General features: G+C 42.5%; 1 protein-coding gene across 4 annotated transcripts in view; it reads right to left on the bottom strand.

The window, feature by feature from the left end:
* RBM27 (RNA binding motif protein 27) overlaps window positions 1–2,945 on the bottom strand; it is a 74,874-nt gene extending 71,929 nt beyond the window's left edge. For 3 of the 4 annotated variants that reach the window (XM_038530519.1, XM_038530520.1, XM_038530522.1), the window contains exon 1: window positions 2,684–2,945. In XM_038530519.1, coding sequence (XP_038386447.1) covers window positions 2,684–2,742 — 59 coding nt within the window. In that variant the 5' untranslated portion in view covers window positions 2,743–2,945. The remainder of the gene's footprint in view (window positions 1–2,683) is intronic. The other variant, XM_038530521.1, reaches the window with a different exon arrangement.
* Between the last annotated feature and the right edge of the window lie 9,500 nt (window positions 2,946–12,445).

The following is a 12,445-nucleotide window of genomic DNA, read 5'->3' as shown; positions in this document are numbered from 1 at the left end:
AAGTAAAAACAAAACCCAAGAGAAAACACTATTGAGAGGTTTAAGTTCCTATCCAAACTAAATTTTCATATTAATAAAAAAAAAAAAAAACAGGGCAGCCCGGGTGGCTCAGCGGTTTAGCGCCGCCTTCATTCAGCCCAGGGTGTGATCCTGGAGACCCGGAATCGAGTCCCACATCAGACTTCCTGCATGGAGCCTGATTCTCCCTCTGCCTGTGTTTCTGCCTCTCTCTCTCTCTCTCTCTCTCTCTCTGTTTCTCATGAATAAATAAATTAAATATTTAGAAAAAAAAAAAAAAAAAAAAAAAACAGGGGCGCCTGTCTGGCTCAGTTAGCAGTCAACATCTGTCTTTGGCTCAGGTCAGGATCCCAGGCTCCTGAGACTGGGCCCCAGGCTCTGCTCTCGTGGGGTACGACCTCTACGTGGGGTACGACCTCTACGACCTCTCCCTCTGCCCCTCCCCTCACTCATGTGCACACTCTCTCAAATAAATAAATAAATAATCTTCAAAAAGGAAAAAAAAAAGAAAAAACCAAGACCACTACCCAGAAGAAAACATTTTAGGGAGCTTAATAAAGAAGGGCAACTAACTTTAACACCAAAACTTGTCACCTTCTACCGAAGACACACACATTTAATCCTTTTAGAAGGATCTTTACCAACAAACTCGGAGCCCTTATGCAAAACTGTCACACACACACAAGGGTTTATGTTAAAGAACATGAAGGTAAAGAATATTTTAAACACAGACTTTTTTCTTTTTTTCAGCCTGTTCCATATATGGTCAATTTCACTAAACCTATTTCATTTATTTCCCACCTTGGTCACAATCCATCTCCTTCTTTGTGTTCCAAAACTTTACTGTAGAAAAAGTATGATGCACACTCAAGAGGCCCATATTCTTCCACAAAACTTTTAAGGAAATCATCACTAACATAAAACCCAAAAGTCCTTAGTGTACTTTCATTCGTACCTGGTACCTGTACTCTAATCACATACTCCTCATCTTAAGAATGTAAATAGCACCTCAGACATCAAAATTCTCCTAATGCTGCCTCCTTTAACCGTCCTACCTGCACAAGGCTGACACATCGGACTACAGATGACTCTCTTCCTAGGTGTTTACATCCAAGAAATCAACTAGCAAAACAACAAACCAGGTTAGTTAACAACATTTCTCCAGAGGATCAGGAAATAGATAATGGGGGGAAGTAGCTGTCTCCCAAGAGCCCCAACTTTACCGATAGCTCCATGTGTCCCAAACTAGCCCTCATTTCCACCTCTGAAAAACTTTTTTTTTTTTTTTTTTCACTAAAACGATCTTATCTAATGAATCATGGCCTGCCCATCTCTTCCTCATCACCCCTTTACCTTGGGCCAGTACCTCATCTCTAATAGGATAACTAAGGAGTAGAAAATAGGAGAGCACAGGAAATGATCCCTTCCCTTCCCTTTCCATGCCTTCTTTCCCAAGGGAGTTAGATATCGTCTCTCTCCAACCCTCCCTTCAGCATTCCCTCTCTTCCCTGTATGGGATGTTTCAGAAACCAGCTATACCCCAGTATCCCAAATAAACACGCCACAATCCGACCCTCCAAAAATGGTTATAAAACGAAAAAAGCTCATACCTCTGCTATCCCATTAAACTGTCCCAATATTTCTACAACTACTACCCAATATATATATATATATTTTAACAACCAGCCCTTCTCTCTCTTTTCAGTTCCTCAACAAAAATCCTACACCTCAGCAGCCTCAGTGGCCCACACAACCCTGCAACAGTATTTACAGAGCTCTTAAGTCTTCCTGCCACCCCTTTTATTCCTCCAGGAGCTGGAACTAAAATTGCTTACATGCTATGGGAAAACCCCTTTCAAATACTCCTCCAATACTACTAAATTCCAGGGTAGCCCTTTCAGCCCTTCAAATTTAAAACCTCGGTTTTTTCCAACCCCTAATGGTATTTAGAAGTTATTAGTTCTCCCAGCATTAACAACTCTAGGATAGTATTTTAAAATCCCCTCAATATCCTTGCTATCATACCTAACAGCTTTCCAGTAATTCCCCAAAACACCTCAATGCCCACATAGCCCTTTGAACTAGCCCCATGTTTCTCAAATCCTTCAAAATTCCTGAATCCTTAGAGCTCATCAATAATCGCTATAAAGCCCCCAAGGTCCCTACTATTCCTTTCTGCCCTCACGTTTCTAAGAGGCCCTCAGTACTCTGCTCCTGGATCGTTTAGTCCCGTACGAATATTGTTTAATAAAGCCCTCGACACCCTGCTACACCCTTGGAGAGCCCAATATTCACATTTAAAAATCCCTCGATAGCCTGGAGATCTCTCGCAGTTCTCAAATAGCAAAATTGTGAATTCCCTCTGAGCGCCTGCTACCCCTTCCAGCACCCCACAATCTATATTTAAAAAGCCCTCGCCGTCCTTGCCGCCCCCCCCCCCCCCGCCCGGTCCCACACGCCACACCGCCGCTACGCCCCTGGCTCTCCTCCCCCCGCCGCCCCCCCCCCCCCCACGACGGTGCTAGTACTACCGCGAAGACGTCGCCGGGACCTCCCGGCCGCGGCCCCTCCGCCCCGCCCTCCCCCACGCCGCCTCCCCTCCCCCCACGCCCCGCGGCCCCCAACGCCCACGTTCGCCGGCCCCGGCCCAGCCTGGCTCACTCACATCGGCTCCAGTAACTTGGCCAGCCAGGACTTGAGGGCATCCACATCCTCTATGAGCATGGTGCGGGGAAGGCGGGCTCGGCCGCCGCTCTTACTCGGGCCTGCCGCGGGTGCCCCCTCGCCGCCTCCTCACGCCCTCTTCACAGCTCCCGGTGCCCCAGCCCACCGGGCATCTTAGGAGACTTCAACCTACTCCCCCGGCCGGGGCCTAACAGGAACTAACCCAAGAGCCCTCACTCAACCTAGCCCGACGGCTCAGGCGGGCGGGAGATAGCGCCGAGTGGCGGGCGCAAGAACCAATAGAAGCAAGAGGGCCGTGCGCGCAGAGCCAATGACAAGGCTCGCTCGCCCCGCCGGCCGGCCGTACCCAGTTAGGGAGGAGGGATGCAGCAAGGTAGGTGGAGAGCTTACGTGAACTCCTGGTGCAAGATGGTATCTTGGAGAAGGTGCTGTGCCTCTTAAAGGGGCCGCAGCACGTTTTTTGACCACGCCGCCGCCCGCCGCGGAACACCGGTGCCTGAGACTGGGAGTGCCTGGGGGAACCCGGCGAGCCCCTCAGCCTGCTTCCTTCCTCTCGTTTTTTTTTTTTTTTTCCTGGAAACACACTTGTGTCCCGAAATGACTCAGCTGTAGTAAATCTGCAACACAACGTGCAATACGTTCACGTTCGACACATTGCACAGAATGCAAATTTTACTTTCCCCCCCCCCTTACACAATCATTTTGCTCAGCACACATGCTTGCATTTTTCGCCGCTGTGCTTAAGTTACGCAGAAGGTTTCTGACAACCATGCCTCCGACTCCCAATAATCGTCATTTTTAAAACGTGGCGCACAGTTGTAAAAGGCTGAGGCCATTTCAATTTTACCAGTATTTTTAATACATGCTTTACTTACGAAGAAAAACGACTCTAATATTTTTTTAAATTCTGTTTTCACCTTCTCACCTGATATCTAAAATTCAGTAAGGTTTGTTTTTTTGTTTTTTTATTTTTTTTTGCAGGGAGAATTTGGTCAGCAAAAAAGTTTTTAAAAATATTTTTTTTCACTCGAAATTACCAAAATAGGCAACTTTGTTTGTACTGGATGAGAAATTCCTTTTAAAGTTTTGAAATTGCTAGCTTGCAACTGGTCTTACAATGCTTGTTCAACAACGAATACTGAGCACCTGCTCTATGCCAGCACTAGGTGAGGAACTAACCCTTGGATTCCAAAGGTGAGCAAAACAGTCTCTCCCAGAGAGTTGAACAGTTTATGGGATTATGCATTACAATAACATTTTGAAAAATACCTGATAAGCACACCCATCCTATAAAAGAGATGGATCATCCTAAAATAATCAGATATGCTATCTATACATAGAGCAGGAAAAAGCAAACTTTCTAAAAAGGGCTAAATAGTAAATACCTTTGGTTTTGTGGACTGTGAGGTCTCTGGCACCCACTCAACTCTGCTCTCTTGGCATGAAACTGGCTATAGGGAATATGTAAACAAATGATTAAGGCTGTGTCCACATAAAACATATAAAATTTCCAATTTTAGAAAATTTTCAAATGTCACAACATATTTTCTTGATTTTTTAAAAACTATTTAAAAATGTAAAAGCCATTGTTACCTTGAAGATGAACAGAAGCAGGTGCCAACAGGGTTTGGCTTGCTGGCTGCAGTATGTAGACCCCTTAGATAGAGTAATATACGCAAAATGCACTTAGAAATCATCTAACGAGCCCCCTTCAGTGATACCTTCTCCCCAACTTTGCAAATGAAAGAAGGAGGCCAGAGACTGAGTGGTTTACCCAGAAACACATATCTGAAGATGGAGCAGAATTTACATCTAGATCTTAGCAAGCCCAGAGCTTTCTCCTATCCAACAGTTGCCTCTTCTCTTTCTCCTCCTCCCTTTTATGCTTATCCATATTTCCTCCACTTCTTCCTACTATATAGATGAAGTGTTACCCAAAAATAACAAATTAAAAAAAGAGAAATGTAAGTGATGTGATTGGGCCTAAGGCTAGGAAAGAACTTGATGGTAGTGTGATAGAAATGGAACAGGAATTGCTTTTATCACAAAAGTTTGAAAAGTTATATCCATTTATATCGATCCAGCCTTCTGGGAGCTCAGATTCCAGTAGCCTAACTGTCAGGCATTGTAAATAATAATCCTAGCCTCGGTTGTTAAGTACATACTCTGTGCTGGCCCTGTGCTAAATATTTCAATGTATTGTTGCTTCTCCTCTTCGCAGTCCCCCTGTACAGTAAACAATATTCACAGATGAGAAAATTGCATTCCAAAGAGATCATGAAACTAATCAGTGGAAAGACCCAGCCTTGACCATGTGTGTTTGACCACAAAGTCCACACCTATAACCTTCACTGAAATATCTTGCTAGCAAACCTTGAAATATTAACCATGTGGTTCATTCAAAATTCATCCAACAAATATGTATTGAGCTCATTACCATCTATTAGACACTGTTCTTGGGATAGCAGAGAGTAAGGCTAGTATTAAATAAATGTTCTTTCCTTAGTTAAGGTGGATGTTAAAATGGGTACTTAACAAAGATTGGCTTTTCTCTCAGTTTTATCTTCATAAGAGGAGAAAGAGGTGTCAATCTACTTAAGAAAGATTATTATTTTTTTAATTTTATTGATTTATTCATGAGATACAGAGAGAGGCAGAGACACAGGCAAAGGGAGAAGCAGGCTCAATGCAGGGAGCCTGACGTGGGACTCGATCCCGGGTCTCCAGGATCACTCCCTGGGCCGAAGACGGCACTAAACCACTGAGCCACCCATGCTGCCCAAGAGAGATTATTAATATAAGGCACTGAAAAGAGAGAGTGACTACAAGAAGAATATACATCTAAACAATCCTCGTTCAAACCAAATTCCCTTTCTTGGCTTGAAAGTAACTAGGCCTCAACCAGGAAGAACTGTTAACTCTGCAATTTCACACAAGTGTTGACAAAGGTGGATAGGCCTTCCATCCTCACAGTGTATTTGCCCACAGTTTTTTTGTCCTGTTCTCTAACCGGTGACCAAGAGCAATCCCAGATGTATGATAAAAAAGGTTGAGAGTAATTTTTCAGAGTTATATTTCTGTGTAATTTATAATCACAATATGTCTCCATTAAATGCAATTAGACAAAACTTTGGTAGAATTTCAAACCAGGAACTTCATAGTTACCAACAGACCCTCTTACGTCTCTGCATTTATAGATGATCATATATTTAAACAACACATACATCAAAATATAGTCTCTGTTGAGTCTGGGTCACCAGTAGTAACCCATCTTTTTTTTTTTAATTTTTGATTTTTATTTATTTATGATAGTCACACAGAGAGAGAGAGAGAGAGAAAGAGAGAGAGAGGCAGAGACATAGGCAGAGGGAGAACCAGGCTCCATGCACCAGAAGCCTGATATGGGACTCGATCCCGGGTCTCCAGGATCATGCCCTGGGCCAAAGGCAGGTGCTAAACCGCTGCACCACCCAGGGTTCCCTTTTTTTTTTTTTTAATGTTTTTTTTTTTAATTTTTATTTATTTATGATAGTCATACAGAGAGAGAGAGAGGCAGAGACACAGGCAGAGGGAGAAGCAGGCTCCATGCACCGGGAGCCTGACGTGGGATTCAATCCCGGGTCTCCAGGATCGCGCCCTGGGCCAAAGGCAGGCGCTAAACCACTGCGCCACCCAGGGATCCCAGTAGTAACCCATCTGACTCAGAGAAAAGTCACTTAGGGTCACCCGGCTGGCTCAGTCAGTGGAGCATGTGATGCTTGATCTTTGGGTCGTGAGTTCGAGTCCCACATTGGGCATAGAGCCTAGTTAAAAAAAAATAAAAATAGAGAGAAATAATAAAACAATTCTAAGAGTTAGAAAAATAAAAAAATAAAATAAAAATAAATAAAAGTCACTTGAATCTTGGCTATGCAAAAGCAAGGTGAGTTAGCAGATAAATAGGATATCAGTTGGAACTGTCTCTCTTCCTTATGGAAATGTAGATTTGTTTTCTTAGGAGAACTATGTTATGAGGAGTTTTTTACAAAATTCTGTCACACTACATACCTATAAGAATGACTAGTATTAAAAAAAATAGAATGACTAGTATAAATGGTAAAATGATGCAGCCACTCTGAAAGAACAGTTTGGTATCTTCTCTCTAAAAACAAGGGCAGCTATCATATGACCCAACAATTACACTCCTGAGAATTTATCCCAGAGAAATGAAAACATGTTCATGGACAAAAACTTGCATACAAGTATTTATAGCAGTTTTGTTTATCACAGCCCCAAACTGGAATCATCCCAGATGACCTTAAACACGTGAGTGGTTAAACAAACTGTAAGACTTAGATACCATCATACCCTGGAATGCTACTCAGCAACAGAAAAGAAGGAGCTATTGATACATGCACCAATTTGGATGAATTAAGTTGAGTGAGAAAAGAAGCCAATCCTCAAAGGTTACATGTTGTATGGTTCCTTTTACATAACATTTTGAAAATGACACAATTTTAGGAGTAGAGGACAGAGATGGGGATGTGGAGGGAAAGTTGATGTGGTTATTAAAGGCAGCATGATGGATCCTTGTGATGTTGGAAGTGTTCTGTATCTTTTTAAAAAGATTTTATTTATTTGAGAGAACGAGAGAGAGAGAGTGAAAGAGAGCAAGCGAGCATATACACAAGTGGTGGAGAGGAGCAGAGGGAGAGTGAGAAGCAGACTCTTCACTGGGCAAGGAGTCCAACACAGGGCTCCATCCCAGGACACTGGGATCATGACTTGAGCTGAGGGCAGATGCCACCCAGGCGCCCCAGAAATGTTCTATATCTTGACTATGGGGGTAGACATAAGAATTACAGAGGTGAAAAAAAAATTACAGAGGTGATAACATCATATAGAATCTAATTTATATGTATATATATAAAAAACGAATAAGCGTAAAACCAAACTCATACTGATGTCAGTATTCTGACCGATGTTATACTATGGTTTTGCAAATACTACCATTGGGGCAAATTGGGAAGTGTGCAAAAGTTCCCCCTGCATTATTTCTTACAGCTGCATATGACTATACAAATACCTCAATTAAAATTAAGAAGTTACTTCCCACATTGAGGCCAGTGTCAGTAGGGAGAAAAGGTTGAAAGTACCATATCTGGGTATACACATACCAGAAATAGTCTTCACCCCATTCTCTGAGAGCTTCATGGGTTCCCACTGGACCTGTGTTAAGGACCCAGGTCTAACATCCTTGCAGATTAGAAGGGCATCTAGAGGAGGTGTTCAAAGCTCTACTGCCATAGAGACTTTTTTTAAAAAGCAAGAAACAGCAACAACGAACTGACTAGACTTTGGTTCCCTCTGGTTATCCCGGTTATATTAGAAGTGAAGTTATTCTTGGGATCCCTGGGTGGCGCAGCGGTTTGGCGCCTGCCTTTGGCCCAGGGCGCGATCCTGGAGATCCGGGATCGAATCCCACGTCGGGCTCCCGGTGCGTGGAGCCTGCTTCTCCCTCTGCCTGTGTCTCTGCCTCTCTCTCTCTCACTGTTGCCTATCATAAATAAATAAAAAACTTAAAAAATATATATATAAAAAAAAAAAGAAGTGAAGTTATTCTTTAGCTAGAATAAGCCCCTTGGGATTTGGACACCTCAAATAATAATAACTCATACTCTTGTGCCAGGAACCCTGCCAAGCAACTTTCCATGGATTAGCTTCTTTAAGTTCCTGCATTGATTGATTGATTGATTGAGGTGGGGAGATACTGAGGGAGAGAGAGAATCTCAAGCAGGCTCCAAGCCTAGTGCATAGCCTGATGTGGTGCTTGACCTCCTGATGTTGAGATCATAACCTAAGACAAAATCAACAGATGCTTAACTGACTAAGCCACCCAGGTGCCCTCCATTCTGCGTTTAGTTTTTTTTTTTAAGTTTATTTATTTTTTAGTAATCTCTACAGCAATCATGGGACTCAAACTCATGACCCCAAAACCAAGAGTCACATGCTCTTCTAGCTGAGCCAAGCAGGCACCACTAGCCTTTCTTTCTTTCAAGCAATACTGGGGGCACCCGGCTGGCTCACTTCATAGACTGTGTGACTCTTGATCTCAGGATGGTGAGTTCAAGCCCCTTTGGGCATGGATCCTACTTAAAAAAAAAAAAAAAAAACTTATTGTAAAACCTATAATATGCAAAGCACTGTTAAAGTTCCTGGGGATATCGCAGTGAAGAAAATAGGTGTATTCTTTTGGAGATCTATTTTATAGGGAGGAGAACGATGACAACAGCCATATAATATGTCAGGTGGGAGACATCCTATAAGAAAAAAAAGGATCAAGTGTGAGGATAGAGAGTGATAGAAAACTTAAAAGCACTCTCTGAGCAGTGGTCAGGAAGCAGGAAGGGTGTTAGTCACATGGATATCTGGGAGAAGAGCTTTCCAGGGAAATGCAAAGGCCTTGAGGCAGGAACTAGTTTCCACATTTAAGGAAGCAATGGGGCAGCAGTGGAGTGAGCCATGAGAAAAATAATGGTAGAAGAGGTTATAAAAGTCATGAGAGGCCAGGTCACAGAGGACTTTGTTGGTCATGGTAAGGACTTCAGGTTCTTTTTTTTTTCTTAAGATTTTATTTATTTATTCATGAGAGACACAGGGAGAGGCAGAGACAGAGGGAGAAGCAGGCTGCATGCAGGGAACCAGATGTAGGACTCAATACTGGGAGTACAGGATCATGTCCTGGGCCGAATGCAGATGCTCAACCACTGAGCCACCCAGGGGTCCCAGGACTTCAGGTTCTTACTCTGAGTGAGACTGGAAGACACTGAAGGCTTTACGCAGACGAATAAAATTATCTGCTCTAGCTTTTAATTTTTAAAAACAGGATTGCTATGGCTGCCTTATGGTAATCAGGCTGGAAGGGATAAAAGTGGAGGTAGGAAAACCAGTGAGGAAGTAATGGTCCAAACGTGGGATGTTGGTGGCTTGACTAGAATAGCAGTGAAAGAGATGGTAAGAAATTGGATTCTGGATATATTTTGAAGATAGAGTCAATGAGTTCTACTGAGAGATTAATTGTTGGTATGAAACACAGAGATGAGTCAAGAATGACACCAAGGGGTTTGGCCTGAGTAACTGGCCTGAGGTGGGGAAAACAAGTAAGAAGCAGATTTATTTTTATTTATTTATTTATTTTTATTTATGATAGTCACACACAGAGAGAGAGAGAGAGGCAGAGACATAGGCAGAGGGAGAAGCAGGCTCCACTCACTGGGAGCCCGACGTGGGATTCAATCCCGGGTCTCCAGGATCACGCCCTGGGCCAAAGGCAGGCGCTAAACCCTGAAAACAAAACCACCTTTAGCGTTTAGTGCCTGCCTTTGGCCCAGGGTGTGATCCTGGATTCCCCGGGATCGAGTCCCACATCAGGCTCCCTGCATGGAGCCTGCTTCTCCCTCTGCCTGTGTCTCTGCTTCTCTCTCTCTCTGTATCTCTCATGAATAAATAAATAAAATCTTAAAAAAAAAAAAGATGGAGTTTTCAACTGTGTCATTATATATAGTTCTCGGATCAAGTAAAATGAAGATAAGGAATTGACCATTGAATTTGGCAACATGGAAATCATTGATGACCTGGATAGTTCCATGGAGTGGAGGGAATAAACACCTGATTGGAACAGGTTCAGGAGAGGAATTAGAGACAGAAGGATAGTTCTCTTAAAGAGTTTTACTGCAAAAGGGAGTAGAGCAATGAGGATACTAGAAGGCATTGTGGGATAGAGAAGATAGGGTTAGCTTGCATTCGGTTCTGTTTTTCTTTTTTACTTCTTGGTCTGCTTGCTTGCATTAGGTGAGATGATATACATGAATTCAGATGAGTATGTAATGGAGAAAGAAAATCTGATGATCTGATGATGTGAAAGGCAAGGTGAGCGACTGCAACAATAAAATCTAGTGGGAAAAAAGATGGGATTTAGTGTGCAAATGTCATGTAGGTCTTAATTGGAGTTCTGATTGTTCATGATACATGTTGATAGAGGTAATAAATGTAATTCATGGACGTTATTTACTGATTGCTTCTATATTTTTAGTGAATTAAGAAGAAGTCATCAGTTGAATGTGGGGAAGGGCTGCTAGATGTTTGGGGAGAGGGAAGTGAGGACAAAGCATCTTTGATTTCTCAACCATTTCAAGGATCTTCTCACCTCAGAGCCTTGCTGGTACTTTTTCCTGGAACTCTTTTCCATACATATCTTCATGGTTGAGTTTTTCTTGTCAGCTCAAATACCACCTCCTTAGGAAGGCCTTCCTGGACCATCACATTTAAATTAACACCTCACTTCCCTTCTCTGGTTATTTCCTATTACATATTTCTTCTTTTTTACAGATTTTATTTATTTACTCATGAAAGACACACACAGAGAGCGGCAGAGACATAGGCAGAGAGAGAAGCAGGCTCCATGCAGGGAGCTCGATGTGGGACTTGATCCTGGGACTCCAGGATCACACCCTGAGCCGAAGGCAGATGCTCAACCACTGAGTCACCCAGGCATCCCTCTGTTAGATAATTCTGTTTTATCTTCCTTAGAGCATTTTTCATGGTATGAATTTTTTAATTTGTTTTCTCTATCTCTTCCTAACCAGAATATAAATTTTCATGAGGTCAAGATTTTTGTCCTCCTTGTTCCTTAGCCCTGAAAACAAAACCTGGTAGGTAATAGATGCTCAATAAATATTAACGAATGACTAATATAACATTACAACAATATTACCAAATAAGTACTTTTATCACCATGTTACTGTCACAAAGGGGTTAAATGATTTGCTCAGGGTCATACAAGTTTGGAATAGAAAGGGTGGAGGGTATCCATGATTCAGATCCAGGCAATCTAATGCTAGAACCCACATTCTCAGATACTGTATGGAAGACCATCTAGAAAAAGATACTGATTTCTGGCTATTAAGATTTTGAGAGTCCGGCCAATTAAAAAAGCAGGACTATTGTGCCCCCAATTTTTATAGTTTAGAACAGTCTCATTTTACTGATACTATAAAAATAGGAATCTTAAATGTTGTAAATGCACAAAATAAATTTTAAAAATGTACTTCTTGAGGGACACCTGGGCGACTCAGTTGGTTAACTGTCTGACTCTCGATTTTGGTTCAGGTCATGATCTCGGGGTCATGAGATCAAGCCCTGCATTAGGTTAGTGCTAGGCATGGAGACTGCTTGAGATTCTCTTTCCCTCTCCCTCGGCCCCTCCTCGCATTCCCCAACTCACTCATGTGCTCCTTCTCTCTCTTTAAATAAATAAATTCCTCAAAATTGGAATCTTAGTAACTTGTAATTGGTTGTCTTTGGCTGTTCCTTTGCTTTTTCTCCTCCCTTTCTTCTTTTCCCCTTCCTTCCTTTCATTCCCTAAGGAGCCCGAGGACTGCTTCATGATGCTGATGGTAATGGTGGTGACAATTTGGAACAGATAGGCTATTTAGGAACTACAAGCAGTGTTTTGATGACTCAGGAGTCACGTTTCCTATATGAGCCCATGACATGGCTGGCAATGCTCTGTGGAATGCTGACAAGATGGCAGGCTGAAGCTTGTGTGGTTCCTGACTCTGGAGTCACATAGCACGAGTGAGTGATTGTTATTCCTGAGAATTATGAGTATCACTGCTGTAGGAGAAATCTAGGCAACAGAGTTTTCTTAAAATTTTAGTACCTATGAAGTTCAACTTCTCAAATTTGGTTACAATTGTCTTAA

The sequence above is a fragment of the Canis lupus genome, chromosome 2 (genome assembly GCF_011100685.1).
Source record: "Canis lupus familiaris isolate Mischka breed German Shepherd chromosome 2, alternate assembly UU_Cfam_GSD_1.0, whole genome shotgun sequence".
Lineage (NCBI taxonomy): Eukaryota > Metazoa > Chordata > Mammalia > Carnivora > Canidae > Canis > Canis lupus.
Note: the sequence above shows the minus strand (reverse complement) of the source record. Positions and strands in the feature narration are given on the sequence as shown.